Source organism: Calliphora vicina, chromosome 3, assembly GCF_958450345.1.
Source record: "Calliphora vicina chromosome 3, idCalVici1.1, whole genome shotgun sequence".
In the NCBI taxonomy this organism is placed as follows: domain Eukaryota; kingdom Metazoa; phylum Arthropoda; class Insecta; order Diptera; family Calliphoridae; genus Calliphora; species Calliphora vicina.
Genome location: NC_088782.1, coordinates 41396918 through 41420460, shown reverse-complemented (window position 1 = coordinate 41420460; position 23543 = coordinate 41396918). Strand labels below are relative to the sequence as shown.

The 23543-nt window shown below is 29.8% G+C and overlaps 1 protein-coding gene across 1 annotated transcript in view; it reads left to right on the top strand.

The window, feature by feature from the left end:
- The first annotated feature begins 14028 nt into the window (after positions 1–14028).
- LOC135955421 (histidine-rich glycoprotein-like) overlaps positions 14029–23543 on the top strand; it is a 53902-nt gene continuing 44387 nt past the window's right edge. The window contains exons 1-2 of the mRNA XM_065505772.1: positions 14029–14076; positions 14474–14812. Of these exons, the coding sequence (XP_065361844.1) occupies positions 14029–14076; positions 14474–14812 (387 nt within the window). The remainder of the gene's footprint in view (positions 14077–14473; positions 14813–23543) is intronic.

Genomic DNA, 23543 nt, shown 5'->3' with positions numbered 1-23543 from the left:
TTGACATAATAACCTATAACCCACGCTAGGGCGTTTCCAAGTTTGTTTCCATTGTAGCGCCGTGTTATTTATGTAATTTTTAAAGATAAACATGTTTACAAAATCATTACACATCGCAGATTAGGGCTATAACTAGAGTTGTCATTGTCACGAATAATATTTTCAAATTTAGAATTAAAAGTTAATCGATCAATAATTGCCGATTAATCGAATAAATTTATTTTCAAGTAAAAACAAATAAGAGAGCTATATATACCCTTCACCAAATTATACTTTAAAATAAATTTTTTAAATTATTTTTGGCAAACAAAATTTAATTTTTTTTTTTTTCGAAATAGTTTTTAAATTTCTTTTTTTCAAATTGTTTTTTAAATTTTTTTTTTTTTTTTAAAAAAATTTGAAAAAAAAATTTTTTGGAAAAAGAATTTAAAAATTTTTTTTATGAAATAAAAATTCGGTTAAAAAATACATTTCCCGATTTTGACCCCTTATATACATCGTTGCAATGGACTGACTATATCTATCATTAGATATCCATCTTGTCTATATTAATGACTTAGTAACCCAGATATAGATAAAAACAAGTAAGAAAGTATGGTCGGTCAAGCCCGACCATATAATACCCTACACCAAGTAAATGAGTAAAAATATTTTTCTTTTAAAATATCAATAATTTATATTCATGAGTGATTTTCGGAAGTGGGCCTTATATGGGAGCTATGACCAATTATGGACCGATCACCATAAAATTAGGTCGTGTTATTTATGTCTATATTAAAGTTAACTATGTTGAATTTTGTGTGTATACCAACATTTTTAAGCGATTTATGCACGTTAAAGTGATTTTCGGAAGCGGGTCTATGTGGGAGCTATGACTAATTATGGACCGATCGTAACAAAATTTGGTGACATGAATTTTGTATATATAAAACTTATTTGGAGCGAAATTTGTGTAGATACATAGATAAATTAAACTTTTATGACCGATAAAGTCCAATTTCGAGGGGACATTTGTATGGGGGCTAGGTGAAATAATGGACCGATTTCAGCCAGTTTCAATAGGCTTCGTCCTTGGGCCGAAAAAGTAATATGTACCATTTTTGATCGAAATATCTTCAAAATTGCGACCTGTACTCTGCGCACAAGGTTTACATGGACAGCCAGCCAGCCAACCAGACGGACGGACATCGTTTAATCGACTCAGAAAGTGATTCTAAGTCGATCGGTATACTTTAAGGTGGGTGTTAGACTAATATTTTTGGGCGTTACAAACATCTGCACAAATGCATAATACCCTCCCCACTATGGTGGTGTAGGGTATAAATATGCCAAAAATCGAGGTTGTAACGGTTTTATTCTTATATCTCAGCCATTTGTGAGCCGATTTAATCGATAAATAGCAACCGAGCTGGAAGAATTGCCGATATATTGATGTATGAATTATATATGTAAGTATTTGGGGGATACGGAAAGTTTATTTCAACCATGTATAACGATCCAGAATATATGTATATGGGGCATTTCATGTTAATTGAACCAACTTTTGAAATCAATACCTTCCGAGGTTAGTTCTATTGGATAGTAATTCAGCAACAATGTTTCAACAAGATCGGTGGAGAACTCTCTTTTGACATGAAATCCCCCATGTGCTTAATTTCATATTTCTAGGGCCATTTTTAAAGAAAATTCAAAAAGTACCATTAGAATAACGAAAAAGTTCGTACTATCCCATATTCCTAACTCCAACTTCAGTCAAATACATATCACCTAACTTTAATGTGGATAAGTTAAATAATTTAAAATATTAAAAAATTGCCATTAGGAGAAAAGTACCAATTTGCCTTTTTGAACACCCCTTAAGTTTAAAATTTAAAAAATACTCCACTTTGCTAAAAATTGTTGTGCTACAGACATATCTCAATCGATTAAAAGTGGTGTTAATGTGCTCAAGAAAAATATGTTTTAAAAACAGTAACAAACTTTTTACCTGTATTTGGCTCAATATACATCTTGGCACAGAATATATATTTTCGATTTATTTTTTTAGTTTTTATATACATATTAGGGTAGATCGATTTTTTTTCGCGAAAAATCGTATAGCAGAAACGCATTATATGGAAAATTCTACGAAATTTTCCCCAAGAAACCATAGCTCTAAAATCAAATTCTATCTTGCGCATTTCGTATTTTATCCAATGATATTTCAATATAAATTTTGTTTTAATGGTTTTTTATGAGATAAAATACGAAATGCGGAAACTTTCTTAGAATTTTCCGTATACGATTTTTTACTTTTTGATCGTTCATACAAATCGACCCGGCCTAAACATATCGCAAATTTTTGCATTTTTCTACGTGTACCTCAAAATTACTTCCGTTTTATGTCACATACGATATACCGTTATTTCGCTCGATATTTTGGACAACAATGTTTCGAAAACACTTTTTATTTTTTTAAAAAAATATAGTACCCTCTGAATGGAATTCAAAGACCAAATTATTTTTCAGATACTCTTATTTTTGCAAAATCTATTCCACTCTATAGGCGTACAAATGTCATGTACGATGACATGGAATTGTCCATATGGGCAAGTCCCAGATACAGTCTACCAACAAAAAAATTTTTAAATGAATCAAACTTGAAATTTTTAATTGTAATATTAGACTAGATATGTATGTATATTATATTTTATATATAAACAAAATGTATTTCTATGGTCATTCATACAAAAATTATTACCAAATCCAACACTAGCTCAGATATCTTAATTTTATACAAACAAAAATAAATTTTTTAATGTGTTTTTATCATTACATAATTGTTAACAAGATGGTTCTATTGACAGCTATATTTTTGACCATTCAATTTAAATACAAATAGATTTTGAGAAATTTCACGGAAAAGGAGATAATTTTCAAGCATCTGGATAATTTGTAACGAGCGTAACGTGCATCACATAATGTTCTCGGCTTTTTATGAAAACGGCAAATGTTTGTTCATGCAAATAAGTTTTATATTAGAATTCTCATTCATTCATCTTTCTTTTAGGAATAAGATTTTGTGTGCTTTATTATGCAAAATTCGCTAAAACTACGAAAAAAACACTTCAATTTTTAATTTTACTTCCATTTTTTTGTAACGTGCGTCACAAAACTTTGCGATCAATTATTTCGCAAGAAATGGCAATTAAAAGGTTATATCTTATGCCATTTGGAATTGCCCTTAAATCTCACTATAGCGTATTGTATCTTTAAAATGTTCATATTTAAATATGAAAATGTGTACGAATGAAACATTCGTCACGCAGGATTTGCCCATATGTTATTTTTTGATAACTAAAGAATACGATTTAAAATTTGTGCCAAAAAAAAAGTACCAAAATACAGTCTTTACCCGTTTCCTTCCCTAAAAGGTTCGAATTTTGAAAAAGACCCGCATAAACGTTATAATTGTATGCTTCTAGCCGTAGTCGTAGTTGGGTTGTGCGATGATGAATCAGTCAGTCACTCAGTAACGTTACTCTTTTATATAACACAGCCTCAAAAGTGAGTAAACACCACAAACATCTATACATCACTTAAAATTTAAAAGTTTCGGTTTGTTGGAGATTCGGCTGAATAATAGATTCGGTTCTAAAAAAAATATTTAAGTAAGTAATAATAATGATTTTCATGATCTTAAAAAAATCAAAAAATTCAATAAGAAGGCTCTTAAAAAAAGCTCTATTTGGCAAATAAGCAGCACTAAAGTTGGTCCCAAAACCCGCTAGATTGTCAGCACTGATCTCAATATTATTAATTTAAAGTTAATACCAACTAATTTCTTAATACCAACAACATCCTCCATAAATAATTTCCCATGAAACAATTTTTAACTTTACTATTGTACAATTTTAATCAGCAAATCAACTAAAAATAAAAAGCCGAAAATTGTGTTGCTATCTCTACCAATAAAATAAAAAACCGAAAATATTTTACTATTTTCACCCAAAAAAAAACTCATTAAAAATTATTTAATGTGCATGTTACTTATAAAAGAAAACAATTTAAGAGAATTATATAAATTTGTTATCGTTTAACGAGTATTTATTTGAATTTCTCGGTTAAAACCCTAAAACTGTAGAAATCAGTTTCTGGCCATTGATTTGTGGGCTGTTAAACGTTTATATTTAAGCCGAGTTCAACAGGTAGCTAAAATCAGCTAGTACCTGTTGCTGACTGTTACAGTTGTTGGAAAAATACAATGTTTTATGTGACATTAAATGCCCAACAACTACTACAATAAACGAAAATGTACTTCAGTTAGTTTGGCTGTGATGACGGCATTTTTGAAAGTAAAATTATTTTTTAACAAAAAAACACTCTATAGTAGTGAAATAAAATCAACATTGACTACGTGATTGTAATTTCACAAAAAGATTCCGGCTTTGAGATAGGAAATTAATAAATTTTGTAGGGAGTTTTAAAATAACAAGAAATGCAAAAGATATTTTTATATGAAAGGTTGAGGGAGGCACTTAAATAAGTTCGATTTCAATATTTTGTAAGCTAAATTAAAAAACCTACACAATTTTCAATTATATTTCAAAAGTTTCCAATTATATTTCAGAATTTTCAAATGGTATTTTAGGAATTTCTATTTGTATTTCAGAATACATTACTTAACAAGATACCAGTGGCTTCAAAGGTAACTAGTGTATTGTAAATAAGCTTGTGCATAGATATTGTGGAGTTATATAACACTTACCATCTTATTTAAATATTTATTTTCAATAATCTCTTAAACACCTTTCAAATAAATGATACATGGAATTTACTTAAAAGTACTACCAACTATTTAGCAAATAATTTATTGAATATTTAAATGACAACTATTGGTCGTTTACAATTTTATGCACACAAAAATATTTATTATATTATTAAAATGTCAAGTATTTAACACGATTATTTTGTAGTTTTCAATTTTGTATATTTTTTTTTTTCGAAAAAAAAAACACATTCATAGTGTTTTATTGACAAGTCTATACAGATGATTATGTACAAATGTGGATGGATGTACGTAACGAATGGTGTGGTATGGTGTGTTGGTGTTATATTGCATTTTGCGCTTTCATATTAACAAAATACAAAAAAATCTTGGAAGAAAATATTATTTTAGTTGCCGACAGATACGACATTAGACAGACGTTTTCAAAAGTGCACACAGACATACAGGCAAACACCAGCCGACCAACGAATGAATAAAACAAACGTAAGAATGAACATTATTATGGTTCATCAAAGTGGCAAATAACAAATGTTCATTGGCATCATATTAAGCAAATATTAAGAAGACAGGCTGGAAAATATTAAAGCATACAATTCTGTGCCGAATCTTATATACCCTTCACCACATTATACTTTAAAATACAAATTTTAAATTTTTTTAGGTAACAAAATTTTCAAAATTGTTTTTGAAAATTAAAAATTTTTTTTTTCGATATTGTTTTTATATAAATTTTTTTCCAATTTTTTTTTTTCATTTTTTTAAAAAAAAAATTTTAAATTATTAGTGAAAAAAAAGTATGACACAAAAATTTTTTGGTAAAAAGAAATTCGGGTTAAACATTTTTTTTCCCGATTTTGACTTATTGTAGGTCCTTTATATTTCGTTGCAATGGACTTTGAAATATCTATCATTAGATATCCATATTGTCTATATTAATGACTTAGTAATCCATATATAGATCAAAAATAGGCCAAAAAATCGAGGTTATTCCGCTGTTTTCCTTATATCTCAGCCATTTGTGGTCCGATTTTCTCGAGCCGAAAGAATTCCCGATAATTGATCTATCAATCTTATTTGTAAGTTATTTGGGGGCTACGGAAAGTTGATATCGACTTAGCTATCTATAACGATCCAGAATTTATATACGGAATGACAAACTATATACCCTTGCCATTCATGGTGAAGGGTATAAATATAGACGGAAAATTGTATGTTCGAATTTGTGACATCCGATTTCATCATGAATATTGACAAATCTGCAACATTTTATAATTTTATGGATTTGTAATTTCTAGAGATTTTGCAATTATTGAACAGTTATCAATAAAATTAGTACCAACATATTCTAATTATGATATTCATCTTATATATTTTATTTTTCCACAACAAGCTACTTTTTTTCTTTAGTTGTCCCTTTTATTGTTTACCTTTTTTTTTTTTTTTAATTTTGTATGTCAGCTCTTCAGCGTTGCCACTTGTCTGTATTTTGTTGTATGTTGTATGAAAACATTTTCTACATTTGCGGTGGCACCCAGTTAAAGTCGGTTCAATTTAAAACATACTTTAATTTTGACTATAGTTGCAAAATAATTAAAAGCAGGTTTTTATTTTAAAGTTCTTTCTAAAAAGAACCGACTTTAGTGTTTGACTATGATTATGGGCCAATATTTAATTAGAATTAGAAAAAAGTTGTTCAATACTGCCAGCAATGTTGACGCTGGAATTGCAGCTATTGTCGCTAGAATTGATTGTTTTAATTCATCTACATTTGTCGGTTGCGATTTGTATCACTGTTTAGAATAACCCCACAAGAAAAAGTCCGGTGGAGTTAGGTCAGGCGACCTGGGGGAGTTTCTTGAAATGAGCCCTTTTTTAATAAATCTAAGAATCAATCTTTTAGTACCGGCTTTCACCTGCCAGCCTGTATATGAAACTTATTTCTGTTGAATTGTATGTGGATACTAATATATATAAGAGATTTATGATCGTTAAAGTGATTTTCGGAAAAGGCCCTGATATGGGAACTATCACCAATTCTGGACCGACAGCCATGAAATTAGGTCTTGTGAATTATTTCTATTTGAAACTTACCTTTGTTGGATTTGGATTGATCCGAAAAAAATTTTTAAATGTAATTAAATGTAACATGAAACATATTGTGGAGGTATTTGTGTAGATACCTATATAAACAAACATTTATAACAAAAACGTGCTATTTCGGTAGGACATTTGTATGGGGACTAGGTGAAATAATGGGCCGATTGCAGCCGAAGAAAATTTCATTACATAGCTTCAAAACTGCGAGATCTACTTTGAGCTAAAGCTTTACATGGACATCGACTCAGAAAGTGATTCTGAGTCGATCGGGTGTTAGACTGATATTTTTGAGCATTACGAACATCAGCTCAAACGCAATCCATTATGGTGCACAGTGGTTTGGAAATTTTTTTTTTATGCTTCTGATTTTGTGGAGCTTTAGATGAGTAACTATGATCCTTTTTTATAAGTATTTCTATATAAAATATTAATTAATGTAAAATTTGAAACTAATATAGATCTACACGTCCTTAAATCAATACCACTATAATTTTTACCAATTTTTATTTTCAAATACAAAAATTCTTTTAAGATCATATAGAAATAATATAAAGTCCCAAAGAAAATTTGTGTCTATAAAAGAAAAAATATAGTGACTTTTTTTTTGGAAAAAACCTTACATGTTTCAAATTTGGATACGGGTAACTTTTTATAGGGACGAGATAATTGTTAGCAAGTTTCTTTTTTTTAATTGGAATTTAATCGCAAATGTAGATGATATTTTAGAAAAATTCGACCCCTCTATATCTAAAATACGAAAAAAAGATCGAGCTAAATCAAAAAAATTAAATAAATTAACCTAAATATCGTTAATACCTTAATATAGAACAGCCCTAACTCTTGATTTTTGAAGTCTAAATTTGTTGTCTAAATATGATATGTACACGCAGAGAAAAAATATAGTTGGGCATGGTTACTGTAACCATTTCAATATTGTTACAAGTTTTTTAACAATATTATAGTCACAGTAACTATTTACATGATTGCGGTAACCATAATATGGTTAATTTACGATTCACATGATTGTATCAACCATATATATGGTTACAGTAAACAAATATATGTTTGTGACAACCATTCATATGATGAAGGATCATATTAAGTTGCTTTCGGCTTAAAGCTTATCATAATCTGAGAACAACATATTATGATAAAAATATTCATCATAAATATGGTTGCCACAAACATATATTTGTTTACTGTAACCATATATATGGTTGATACAATCATGTGAATCGTAAATTAACCATATTATGGTTACCACAATCATGTAAATAGTTACTGTGACTATAATATTGTTAAAAATCGTGTAACACTATTTAAATGGTTACAGTAACCATGCCCAATTATATTTTTTTTTGCGTGTAGTATATCGAAGTAAATGAAAAACTGGGCTTACAATAATACCATACCATAATAGGTAAACCTATTATAATATTAGTTTTTAATTTAGCGAGTTTTTATTTCTAAATATTGCTACTTTGACCCAAAACTCGAAACTTCATATAAAATGTGCAATAGATTTTAATAAAACTGTATATAGCAAAGAACAATTTTTTCTTTGGAGCGTTGAAAATTGCAAAAACTCAACATGCGGGCCATCCAGTTGTACCTAATATGGAACCGGAACCTACCTCTGAAGAACCAATCAAGTAACCAGTTCTAAGTCGGTCTTTTTCCCTCTAGTAAAGATTAAAGGGCTGAGATCCAATGCCCGGTTTCGTCATTAACTAGATATTTATTATGTTGTTTTAGAATAACTGGTACAAATATATATGTAAAGTAAACAAATAAGAAAGTATGGTAGGTCAAGCCTGACCATATAATACCCTACACTAAGAAAAAGTGCAAAAACATTTTTCTTTTAAAATTTCAATAATTTATATTCGTGAGTGATTTTCGGAAGTGGACTTTATATGGGAGCTATGACCAATTATGGACCGATCACCATAAAATTAGGTCGTGTGATTTATGTCTATATGAAAGTTATTTATGTTGAATTTTGTGTATATACCAAAATTTTTAAGCGATTTATGCACGTTAAAGTGATTTTCGGAAGCGGGTCTATATGGGAGCTATGACTAATTATGGACCGATCGTAACAAAATTTGGTGACATGAATTTTGTATATATAAAACTTATTTGGAGCAGAACTTGTGAAGATACATATATAAATTAAACATTTATGACCGATAAAGTCCAATTTCGGAAGGACATTTATATGGGGGCTAGGTGAAATACTGGACCGATTTCAGCCAGTTTCAATAATCTTGGTCCCAGGGCCGAAAAAGTAATATGTACTAAATTTGATCGAAATATCTTCAAAATTGAGACCTGTACTCTGCGCACAAGGTTTACACGGACAGCCACCCAGACGGACGCACTGTGGCTCATATCTCAATTTCATCGGCCAAATTCAATTTAATTTTTGTTAACTCCGATTTCAAAAATTTTAACGCTATTCAATAGTAAATACATTGAAACTAAGGTAGCCAAAAAATTAGATAAAACAAGTAACAAAGTATGGTCGGTCAAGCCCGACCATATAATACCCTACACTAAGTAAAAGAGCAAAAAAAAAATTTCTTTTAAAATTTCAATAATTTATATTTTTGAGTGATTTTCGGAAGTGGGCCTTATATGGGGGCTATGACCTATTATGGACCGATCACCATGAAATTAGGTCGTGTGATTTATGTGTATATTAAAGTTAACTATGTTGAATTTTGTGTGTATACCAACATTTTTAAGCGATTTATGTACGTTAAAGTGATTTTCGGAAGCGGGTCTATATGGGAGCTATGACTAATTATGGACCGATCGTAACAAAATTTGGTGACATGAATTTTGTGTATATGAAACTTATTTGGAGCGGAATTTGTGGAGATACATATATAAATTAAACATTTATGACCGATAAAATCCAATTTCGGGAGGACATTTGTATGGGGGCTAGGTTTGGTCCTTGAGCCGAAAAAATAATATGTGCCAAATTTCATCGAAATATCTTCAAAATTGCGACCTGTACTCTGCGCACAAGGTTTACATGGACAGCCAGTCAGCCAGCCAACCAGACGGACGGACGGACATCGCTTAATCGACTCAGAAAGTGATTCTAAGTCGATCGGTATACTTTAAGGTGGGTGCTAGACAAATATTTTTGGTCGTTTCAAACATCTGCACAAACGCATAATACCCTCCCCACTATGGTGGTGTAGGTATAAATATTGTCAATTGTGTGCGTGGCATGCTGTTAAAGTCAAATATTTTATGTCATTTTATAAAAAAGTGATTTTTGTAAATTTGTTCAGAAGTAAATTATCATTACTCGCAAACTATTATAGATAATTGGATGATTTTTCTTCTGTTATGTTGGTAGGACAATAGTCTTTAAGAGCTGATATGATTTGTCACTGTACCGTTTACACTTACTGTGTTATTAAATGTTTTCACAGGTACTATAATTTAGTCAAATTTGAATTTCAGTGGAATGAAAGTGCTTAGGGTCAAAAGGGGTTGACCTGTTTTGACCTGTTTGTTGAACACTTTTTTCATTTGAATGAAATTACTCCAAAATTTTGTTCTATTTTTATTTTACTTGTTCATATGACTGGCGCAAAGTACAAGTCGCAATTTTGAAGATATTGCGATAAAATTTGGTACATAAATTTTTTTCGGCCCGAGAACGAAGTCTATGGAAAATTACTGAAATCGGTCCACTATTTCACCTAGCATCCATACAAATGTTCTCCCGAAATTATACTTTATCGGTCGTAAATGGTTAATTTATATATATATCTACACAAATTTTGCTCCAAATAATTTTTATATAAACTGAATTAATGTCACCTAATGTAATGATGATCCGTCCATTATTAGTCATAGCTCCCATATAAGACCCCCTTCCGAAAATCACTTTAACGAGCATAAATCTCTTAAAAATGTTGGTATAAACATAAAATTCAACAGAAATAACACTCATATAGACGTAGATCACACAACCTAATTTCATGGCGATCGCTCCATTAGTAGTCATAGTTCCCATATAAGACCCGCTTCCGAAAATCACTTTAACGAGCATGAATCTCTTAAAACTGTTGGTATAAATATAAAATTCAACAGAAATAACTTCCATATAGACATACATCACACGACGTAATTTCATGGCGATAGGTCCATAATTAGTCATAGCTCCCAAATAATGCCCTCTTCCGAAAATCATTCACGAAAATAAATTATAGTGTAGGGTATTATATAGTCGGGCTTGGCCGAACATACTTCCTTACTTGTTTTTATCTGCTGATAACTTTTTTAATAAGTATAGCTGATTCAAAAAACAATAAAATAGCATTTTCATACTAAATGCTATACAAAAACAAGTAAGAGTGCTATATTCGGCTGTGCCGAATCTTATATACCCTTCACCAAATTATACCTTAAAATTTTAAATATTTTTAGGTAAACAAAATTTAATTTTTTAATTTTTTGGAAAAAAAATTTTTTCGATTGTTATTTTAAATTTTTAAAATTTTTTTTTTTTTAAATTTTAAAATTTTTTTTAAATTTAAAAAAATTTGTTTTTTTGTCTTTTAAATTTTTTTTTTTGAAAAAAAAATTCGGGTTAAAATTTTTTTTTTCCGATTTTGACCCATTGTAGGTCCAACTTACTATGGTCTTATATACGTTACAAATGTCTTTGAAATATCTATCATTAGATATCCATATTGTCTATATTAATGCCTTAGTAATCCAGATATAGGTCAAAAATCGAGGTTGTCTTGGTTTTTTCCTCATATCTCAGCCATTTGTGGACCGATTTTGCTGATTTTAAATAGCAAAATTCTCGAAAGCATGTCTGACAGAATTATTGAAGATATCAGACAGACAGACAGACGGACATGGCTTAATCGACTCCGCTATCTATAAGGATCCAGAATATATATACTTTATAGGGTCGGAAATGAAAAATGTAGAAATTACAAACGGAATGACAAACTTATATATACCCTTCTCACGAAGCTGAAAGGTATAAAAAAACTTTGAAAATTTCGTTAAGTTTTGTTAATAAATAAAAATTTTATTAAATTTTTTGAGTTTCTAAAACAAAAATTTGTATCAAAATTTTAAAAGGATTGCAAATATTAGGAGCAATTTTATTTATTACGAACATTTTTTTTTGTTTGAATAAGTTAATTTTTTTCTTACAATTAAAAAATATGACACTTTAAATCTCCGTGCTTCAAAAATATTCCATTTTTTACAATTGGACCAGTATGAACAATTCGTATAGAAGGACATCGTCTATAATCAAATGAAATTTGTGACTGCCACGTTAGATTGCATGATGAGATACAGGGTGGCAAAATCGACCACCTTTGGATAGGTAAACTTTGAACAGCTTGTAGTTGTACAAATATGGACAGAATGAATGAATGAATATTATAAATCAAGTAGAAAGATGAAGAAATTCTGTTTATTTCAAGTTATATTTTATAGTTTAACTCATTCAGCCATGGTTTTATGTGTATAAATAAGTTTATGAAAAATAAGAAAAAATAAAAATTTACCAAAGGTTTTTATAGAATATGGGTGGTTAGTTTATTAACCACCATGTGGGTTGACATTAAAGCTAATTATTTTGACTAAATTTTTTGATCAAAACAAACGAAATAGCTGTGTATATCTCATTTGGTATATCTCCATATCCTGTGTAATCACGGGTTCTTCCAATCTAAAATGGGTTCCTCATTTTGATAGCACCAAAGCAGTTTCGGCAGATAAGTCACTAACGGATGTATTAGCTAAATTTCATAAAGGTATGTCATCATACGAATCAAAATCAACATCAAATTTTAAGTGGACTCCAATGGTATGTCACCTAGCATCAACAAATCGTTTTGCTCCTAATAATTCTCTTCTTCCTCGGTTTCACGACAGCAGATATTTTCACCATCCGAAGTTATACCTTCCAGCAAAATATCTTCTATATTCAGGTTCATAAAATTAAATAAAACAAATAAAAGAGAGCTATATTCGGCTGTGCCGAATCTTATATACCCTTCACCAAATTATACTTCAAAATAAAAATTTAAAATATTTTTAGGTAAACAAAATTTTTCGAATTGTTTTTTAAATTGAATTTTTTTTTTTTTTTTGTTATTTAAATTTTTTTAATATTATAAAAAAATGTTGGTGAAAAAAACAATTCCGGTTAAAAAATATTTTTTTCCGATTTTGACCCATTATAGGTCCAACTTACTATGGTCTTATATACGTCGTTGCAAAGGTCTTTAAAATATCATCAGATATCCAAATTGTCTATATTAATGACTTAGTAATCCAGATATAGGTCAAAAATAGGTAAAAAATTGAGGTTGTCCTGGTTTTTCCTTATATTTCAGCCATTTGTGGACCGATTTTCTCGATTTTAATTAGCAACCGGGGGCTTCGGAAAGACTGACAGACAGACGGACATGGCTTAGTCGACTCCGCTATCTTTAAGGATCCAGAATATATACTTTATAGGGTCGGAAAATTATATTGTGGAAATTACAAACGGAATGACAAACTTATATATTAGGGTTCTATAAGTCGATTGTTCGAACAATCGACTATTTCCTGAAAAAAGTCGAAATTGACTTTTTGGTCGGAAAAAAGTCGAACAATCGATTATGTTATCGACTATTTTCGAATAGTCGAAAATAGTCGATAAAAGTCGAAAATAGTCGATAAAAGTCGAAAAAAGTCGAATAGTCGATAAAAGTCGACTTTTTAGATTGTTAAAAAAATATTGCACTTGCATTTTTTGTAGTGTATGCTAATATATGTAAATAATAAATAAATGTTTATAAAATAATGCTTTTTTCTACACAAAATTCTTACAACATTATTCTAACTATTATCGCCTTGATAAATTAAATTTTTATTGCTAATCATTACAAACGGCGCATCAATAAATGTAGAAACCATGTATTTTTTACAAGAAATGGTAAAAAGTTGAAAAAAGTCGATTAACTAAAAAGTCGAAAGTTCGAAAAGTCGACTTTTAATAAACTACCAAAAGTCGAAAGTTCGAAAAGTCGACTTTTTAAAAAACGGAAAAAGTCGAAAGGTCGACTTTCCAAAAAATATATAATATAATTATAAAATAATTGTTTAGCAAAATGCCAATAGATGTCAATAAAAATGTTTTAAATACCGTAGAAAAGGTGGTTAGAAAAGTGAACACTTAACTGCAAACAATTAAACAATACTGAAGTTTACATTTTTTTTAATTTTCCTTTTTTACCCCGACTTTATTTTGTTATTACTCCAAAATAATACGTAACAGGTTTTTTTGAAAATATCTCAATCCACATAGACGTGAAATATAATCAAAGTCACATTTTTTAAATGAGTTTGATAAATGAAATTTGACTGTATCCCACATTCTATTCTAACACAAATTTAATTTTCTTAAAGCCTATGTCCTACTCTACAATTCGTTGATACATCATTTTGCAAACGGACCAGTATGTTAGAAGATCCATATTTATTAGCACTGATCCCAATTGTATATTTTAAAATTGCTTTATATTTTTCTTAATTTTCTTTATTTTTGATTTTCAGTGGCAAACTACTCCCAAACAAAGACCCCTAAGAGAAGTGGGCTGTTGTGGCCTGATACCAGATTTCTTCGATAAACAGCATATCATAGATTCCTTTACGGTGTTGGTAAGAAAACGTCCTGGTCCTCGTCGCAGTTTTCTGATCCTTCTACTGATTTCTATGGCCTTATATACGTTCCAAAGAGATGAGGGTCAATATTTGTACATGTATACCAGCTTTAAATTTAAATGGGATATAAATATTTATAGTACCTTCAAGACGGTCAAATCATCGGCCTTTGTATTGGCCATGTTATTGGCTGTGCCGCTAATGAATAAGGTGTTAAACTGGAGGGATACGGTAAGTTGATTCTATAGTTGAAACAAAAAGTCGACTTTTCGACTTTTATAAATATTTAAATAGTGGAATTTGATAACACTAGTTTACAAATCAGACATTTTTGTTTGCTCATGGAATGAAACTTATATTTTTGAGAAGAGCTAGGGATGCTAGTTAATTGACCATTTTTTGTTTCCCACCTATACGTCAAAATTTTGAGATATATGGGTTTTTATTTTTCACCTGCCCTGAGTACTACTAATACATACCTGTAGTGTACCGAATTGTAGTAATTAAGTATTTACATCGTTTTTGGGTACTCAACACTCTGGCGAAGCTACTAGATACTTTCAGAGTTGTATTCTTTTGACAAATTCCAAAAAATATTAACGGGAAAAAAATAAATACTGTTTAAAAGTACATCTTTCCTGTAGATAAAGGTTAATAAATCGCTATTAAATACAAAACTCTAAAGTAAAAACTATTTTAAAATGTCTTCTAGGAATTGTAAAATAAACCCTGACCATTTTTGTGTTATTTGCGGAAAAATTATTCAGTCAAATCGAGGTTTTCCTATAACACAAACACTGCAAAACGCTTATTTACATTAAAAAAATTTCGTAAAAGCTTTAAAGAAGACAAAACCAGCATTTCAATATTTATGCAGCGTGTTCCCGAGTCTTTCTGAGGCTAAACTAAAAGAAGGGATATTTACGGGTCCTCAAAGAAGAAAAAATTAGGTTGATACCAAATTTGAGTGCCTATTAACCGATGTTGAAAATGCAGCATGGAATTCTTTTAAACTTGTTGCTCAAGAATTTTTGGGGAATAAGAAAAGTCAAAATTACAAAGATATTGTTGCGAATTTATTACACAATTTCGAACTGATGGGTGTAAATATATCCCTCAAAATCACTTTTTATATTCTCATGTGGATTTTTTCCCGGAAAACCTCGGACACATGAGTGACGAACATGGAGAGCGTTTCCATCAAAATTTGAAGTTTTTCGAGAGGAATTATCAAGGTTTTTGGGATCAGAATATGCTAGGAGACTACTGTTGAAGTGTCGTGAGGGAGACAAATGAAAATAATTATAACAAGTAAGAGTGCTATATTCGGCTATGCCGAATCTTATATACCCTTCACCTTTGTTGTGGATGCATTATTATTTTTTATAATTAGTATATATGTATGTACATTGCCCACTTTCAGCGTACAGCATCCTAAATTTATCAAGAACACAAAAAACAACAACAACGCCAAACGAAACAAAACACCAAAAGAAAAAACAAAATACGCAAGCCAATGAAACCAACACACATCCAAACATACGTTTAATTGTATAAAAAACAACAACGTCAAAATAAACAAAATACGCAAAGCATGCCATCCAAACATACGATTTCTTGCTTTTTTGTCAAAAAAAAACAACACACAACCAAACAAACGTTTAGTTGTATAAAAAACAACAACAACGCCAAAAGAAACAAAACACAAAAAAACAAAATACGCAAAGCATGCACATCCAAGCATGTTTTGTTGCTTTTTTGTCAAAAAAACCAACACACAACCAAACAAACGTTTAGTTGTATAAAAAACAATAACAACTCCAAAAGAAACAAAACACAAAAAAAAACAAAATACGCAAAGCATGTACATCCAAAAACATACGTTTTGTTGCTTTTTTGTCAAAGCATGCAATACATTGTGTTTTTTGATGAAATTTTCAGAGGTTGTCTCGGATTTTTGCTCATATCTCCGTTATTTATGGACGGATTTTGCTGATTTTAAATAGCAAAATTCTCGAAAGTATGTCTGACAGAATTGTTGAAGATTTGGATCCTGGAGATATCTGGGGCCTTCAGAAAATTGATTTCAACAGACAGACAGACAGACGGACAGACAGACAGACAGACAGACAGACAGACAGACAGACAGACAGACGGACATGGCTTAATCGACTCCGCTATCTATAAGGATCCAGAATATATATACTTTATAGGGTCGGAAATGAAAAATGTAGAAATTACAAACGGAATGACAAACTTATATATACCCTTCTCACGAAGCTGAAGGGTATAATTAAAAGTTCAACTTTAACCTTAAATTGCGCAACAACTGCTGAACCGATTTTAATGAAATTAAAACTGGAGAAAAATTCAAGAAGTTATCTGTCCACCAAAAATTTCTAAAATATCTCTATCGGTTCAAAAGTCACAGAGTTTTGGCCGATGAAAAACGAAAATGAGCCACTGTGGGACGGTCGGACATCGTTTAATCGACTCACAAAGTGATTCTAAGTCGATCGGTATATTCTAAGGTGGGTGTTACAAACATCTGCACAAGCGCATTATACCCTAACTACTATGGTGTGGTAGGGTATAAATATGGTCTTTTGATTGATTTTGTTGATGCTAAACCATTAGATGAAGACTATAGTTTTTCAATACTTTAATTTATTTATTTATTTGTTGTTTCCAGTAGTATTTGTCACACTGTTTATAAAACATAGATCCTCAAGAACAAAATACGTTAACAATTTTTTTAACAGAATTTTCAATAAATTTAAAAACGCTCATATTTCTAATGTTGACATGTAACTATCAGTTAGAGGAAGTATATTAAGTTATTTACATGTTTGGAGCAACTATAATTTTAAACATTGAAATTAAAAGTTCTTTGAAATACATTTAAACTTGTCTATATCGAAATATTAATTTTTTAAAAAAAAAAAATTTCTGTTTCTGTCACACAAAGTTTTGGATGTGATGATTAAGTCTGAGTGTCCGAATTTTTCTGTTATTTTTGAAATATTTTTACTTGAGCTGACAAATATTCAGTTATTTCAATCTAAGTATTTCTATGTCAAAGGAAAAATTCAATCATTCGATGGAAAATACATTTGTCATTACAACGAATATGAATAAGAAGAAAACTTATAAAAATATTTCTATTAATAACGATTTGATTTTAATTTTGATTTAAAAAAAAAGTATTTTGTATTTATAATGATATCACCAATAAATTCGTTGTAGTGTATTTAAAATTCGTTGTTGCCGCCATAGAACACAACAAACTTGTTGCATTTGACGTGGCGTGGCAGTGGTGTTGGTGGATTTATGTTATATTATTTGTGTTGCGTTTTGTTTCTGTCGCTGTCATGGCATATAATAGCAAAATTTGCATAGAACATCCACCGCAGAAACTAACTAAACCTCTATGTAGTATCTCCGGCTCTCATTCTCTCTACCTCCCGCGCAGACAGCCTAGGCTAGGCGATGTGATGTGAGAACAATTTGCATATTAAACATGAGTAATGTTTTGTCTAATTACCGTGCACATTTGCATTTGCCACACTTTGTTAATTGGTTAAATGATGTCGAGCTTGTCGTCACAACATGTAATGTATGGTTGTAATGTAACTTAAAAAATCATTTCGAATAAAAAATTGCCGAACAAAATTAAAAAAAAAAACATTCTCAGACTTTGTCAACTCGAAACACGTAAATAAGATTTACACAGACATACTCGCACATACAACATTTTATTTAGCCAGCCAGCCAGACATACAGTTGTCTTGTCTTTTTGATTTTGTTTGCAACACAATTTAGCGTAAATGTCATTTGTTGTACATACTCGCTTGCATGTCTGCTGTAAGTATATTTTAGAGGCATTTAAAATTATTTCAAATTTGCTGCTGCACACCTTCACAATTAATTACAAATGTGTTCATAAATTTAATTAAAATGATTTGATCATAAATTTAAAATGTATTCATTCATTGATTTACAACACATGCTCTCTCAGCAAAAAAAAAGGTCTTAATTATGAAGTTTTTTATAGTACGAGTGAGTATGTTCAATGAAATATGACATTTAGGTGATTTTGATTTATGTATTTGTTAAATATTAAATTTAATTAAAACTGAATGAAATTATAAATAGTTCTCAATATATGAACTTTATTTTTTTACCATTACTTATTTTCTCTACCTTATAAATAATAATTGCTGTTAGTATGAAAACACTTGACCCACATTTTATACTGGAATATATACAATATAAAGTTACTTTATACTTTCAAGTGTAATATATTTAGTAATTTAACTTTAAAACGTTCAATTGATCATTAATATCATTATTAATCTAACGATTATTTAGCAAAGATTAAAGTAAACAATGCATTGGCCGAAATAGTCCAATGTTCACAACCCAGTACACAGATAACTTATGGCTTCTAACTCAAATATTATATCATGCTGCTTTATGGTCACATAGTGGTAAACTAATGCTCCTATCACCTCTTCCTATCACCTTTCTTCCGAATAATTTAAAGAAATGAACCTGTATATATATTTAGGATCGTTATAGATAGCGGAATCGATATAGCCACCAAATAACTTACATTCGTGATTGATACATCAATATAGCCTTTATGTTTCAACTTAGATTACTATTAAAATAGTAATCGACCCACAAATTACTGAGATATACGCAAAAACGCGACTACCCCGATTTTTTCACCAATATTTTTTCAACTTAATTTTTACCACCAAATTTTTCTTTTTTAACTAAAAATTTTTAACCAATTTTTTTCACCACAAATTGTTTTACAAATTGCTTTTTGGATTTTTATGAAAAAATCGTCAAATTCATTAAAATCAAGTTGTATTCATTTAATTCTATTTTTTATTTATAAAAATATGATTTATTTAATGAGAAACAAACAAATTCCAAGAAAAATTTCCTCTATTTTTTATATATGGGGCATTTCATGTCAAGTGAACCAACATTTTAAATAGATGTCTTCCGAAATGGTTGAAATTTGCACCATGGTTAGTCCTATAGTAATTCAGACACAATTTTTTAACAAAATCGGTCAAGAACTCTGTGAGTTATAGGGGGTAAAAATTTGTCATTTTGGCCAAACAGGTGATTTTTATTATCCATGTCCCATCCATTGTGTCCCAAATAGTTTAGATAACTAATTATTTAATCTTTCGAAAAAAAATTAAAAAAAATAAAAAAATGTTGACATTTTTTTTCCAAAATCAAAACCTTTTTTGACTTTTTTTCAAAATGGACCCTTTTTTCTTAAAATAATGAAAAAAAAGTGACAAAAGTTTTTTATTTTGGAAAAAATGTCAAAATTTTTTTTCGAAAGATTGAAGAAATAGCTATTTAAAGAATTTGGGACACATTTTGCTAAGAACAATAGTTTCATGGATGAAACTATTATTCCTAAAACCTATTATCTCATCTAACTCAGAGAGCTCTTGACCGATCTTGTTGAAAAATTTTGTCTGAATTAGGGACTGAGATCGAAAAAACGTCTTTCATTAAAACTTTTAACCCAAGTATTCTTTGATTTTTCGTTTCGATTAAGTTACCTTTGTAAAGTATGTCAGTTATTAAAATGAGTGACCAGAAAAAAGTGCGTACTAAAATTATTAAATATTTCCAACAAAACCCAACTTGGTCCTACAAAAAGTTGACCAAATAATCAAAGGTATGCCCTCAAACTGATTCCAGTATTATTAAAAAGTATTGGGAGAACTTGTCCGTTGATAGAAAACCTGGTTCATGTAGAAGGAATGATGTGTCTAAAGGCAATAAATAGAAAGTATTTTCAAAAGAGCTCCCACCACATCTGGTATGAAAGCAGTCCGGTTAGCTCAGTACTCGGATTATTTGGTACGACAAGTTAAAGCCAATGCAGGTTTAAAAACAAGTAAGGCTCAAAAAGTTGCTAACAGGAACTCTGCTAAAAATTTAGAGGCCAAAGACATAGCACGAAAATTTTATACAAAAAAATATATTGAAAATTTTTCGCAGCTTTCGGGTCAATATTATACCCTACACCACCATTGTGCAGATGTTTATAACGCCCAAAAATATTAGTCTAACACCCACCTTAAAGCATACCAATCGACTTACACTCACTTTCTGAGTCGATTAAACGATGTTCGTCCGTCCGTCCGTCTGGCTGGCTGTCCATTAGGGTGGCCCTTAATAAACGAAAGTTGGATTTTGGCCATTCTCACCCCCCAGTTTGGTGAACATTAGTAAAAAATCATCCTGAAAATATTGTAGGTAAATTGGTTGGTGTTAAGACCTGCCGCAAGCACTCTGAAGTTTTGAGATGCATTTACAAGGGGCAAAAATGCATTTTTTTAGTTTTTGTAAAAATGTTGCAATTAAAAAATTACTTTTGCAATTTAATTTAAAATAATATAAATGTGTACGTAATTGTCGTTCTAATGAGACATAAAAAACAGAAATTGGTCAAAAAATGTTAAAGTTATTAAAAAATCGTCAGGCCATTAACATGTTTCAGGCAACTAGAACAAGAAATATTGGACCAAAATTAACATATTTTGATAAATATTAAAATAAAAGCTAATTTTTACTTAAAATATATCCATTTTTTGTCTTCGTAGGATACCGTTAACCTATTCGCAGGTATGCCCAAAAACTCCATTTTCAAATTTTTAAAAATTTTGTTAAACAAATTTCAGAATTTTTGATGATCTCATTGTGATTTATTGAGAATTTTTTCAGGATGATTTTTTACTAATGTTCACCACACTGGGTTGTGAGAATGGCCAAAATCCAACCTTCGTGTACCACCCTAAAGGTACACACTTGTAAGCACATACAATTTTCTGAAAATAAGCAAATCCACTTAATTGTGAATAAATTCGAAAATAGTCCATCGATTTTTATGATCGGTATGTCATTTTGTTCCTATTACATGTGTCTTTACGATAAAGCAATAAATCTAAACAATTTCTGCCGTTTTCGATTATTCATGATTTTTTTAAAACAAAAAAATTTGCTATTTTCACGTAAAAAATATATTTTAGGCTTCAATTTGTTATTATAACTCCGAAACTACTGAGCCGATTAAAACTCAATATATATGTGAAAATTTGTACATAGTAAAGGGAAAATGTTTTCAAAATTCAATCAATCGAAAGAAGAACATTAACTACTCAATTTTATGTATATCAAACAAAAAGTTAAAATTTTATGAAAATGAGCGAATTCATTTAATTATGAATAAATTCGAAAAGAAACGATAGATTCTTATGATCGATATGTCATTTTGTTGCTACATATAAAGCTTTGCGATGTAATAATAAACCTGAAAAATTTCTGCCGTTTTCGATTTTTCATGAGTTTTTTTGAAACACAAAAATTAGCTATTTTCACGTAAAAAAAATATATTTTTTGCTTCAATTTATTATTATAATTCCGAAACTACTGAGCCGATTAAAACGCAATATATATAAACGGATTAAAGGTTATGTAAATTTTTCAAAGTTTATTTTAATAATATCGAGTTATCATAAATTATGTGGAGAAACGTCTAAAGAAATTCACAATTTTACAAAAAAAAAAAAATGTTAAAAAAAACTTCTCCATAGAATTTAAAATTTGGAACATATTTGTACTACTGAACCACAATACATCAAAATTGTGTAGAGTTTTTAAAAGCCTCTAAAACTTTTTCGATTTTTTTAGTGATAACATGTTGTTTTCCATCAAATCTATGGAGTTTTTTTAAAATAAAAAATTTATGTTTATCGACGGGAGCTAGGTTTTAATATTTCTTTTGGTAATTTTCTTAGAATCTTGTGTAGATACCGATACAAACATCAGCACAAACGCAAAATACCCTCCTCCTATAATGGTTTAGGGTATAATTATAACAAACTTTTCATTATTTAAATATACATATTAATTTCATTATATTTTCGTTCTAAAAATTTAATAAACTTCCAAAACATTAAGCAATGTTAGTTGGGTTATATTTACTTATATAGAAGTATAAATTTCGATATGATTGTATTGTTATGCTCGGTTAATCGAATATTGTTTTAATAAATGAACTTGCAACATTCCAGAAAATTGATGATCGTGTTAATGTGCCACCAGCAACAAAAGCTCTACATTTGAGTAGCAAAACTTATATACAAAGAAAAACATATTTTGCCCTGGACTCTAAATTCGTATTCTTTCTTTCCACTTGGCTGTTGCTATTGTTGTTATCAAAAAAAAAAATATCTAAAAACAATTTGTTGCTAGTAGTCCATATGGTGGCGGTACTTTAACAATAATCAGATGCGAGGGATATATGCTAGGCATACGAAAATATTGTATATGTAAAGTTGGCTACCAAAAGTATTCGGTGAAAATAAATACAGAAATATCGCTGAATATTGTTCTATGTCAAAGTCTATGGCTCAAATTTAAATTAATGGAATTTTATCAGAATTCCCTTAAACTTAAAATTATGGCTAAATTGGTCATTGGTAAAAGCCACCTTAACGAAATGTTAGGATATTTTTACCCTATCCATATTTAGTATATGAATATCAGTTTGAGGGTTACAGGTTCATTTCCTGCCTGAGTAATAAAACATTTTCACAACCCTCGCACATAACTATCATATTCTATCACACACATAGGAAAAAAGAAAGAAAATAAATTGATTGTGTTGAAAAGATTATTGAAAAGTTCACGTTTATTAACCAATTTCAAAAGATTTTTAATGACTGTATGAGCAAATTGTAACAAAAAAATACAAGAACTGCACAAAATCTAAAAAGGAAAACATAAAACTACTCGTACTTATAAAGAAATAAGACAAATTTTATAATTTTTTTTTTGCTTTTTAAAAACTTTTGTATAAAATTGAAGGAGTGCGCATACAAGTAGTAAAAAGTTGGTTCTATCAAAGATATGA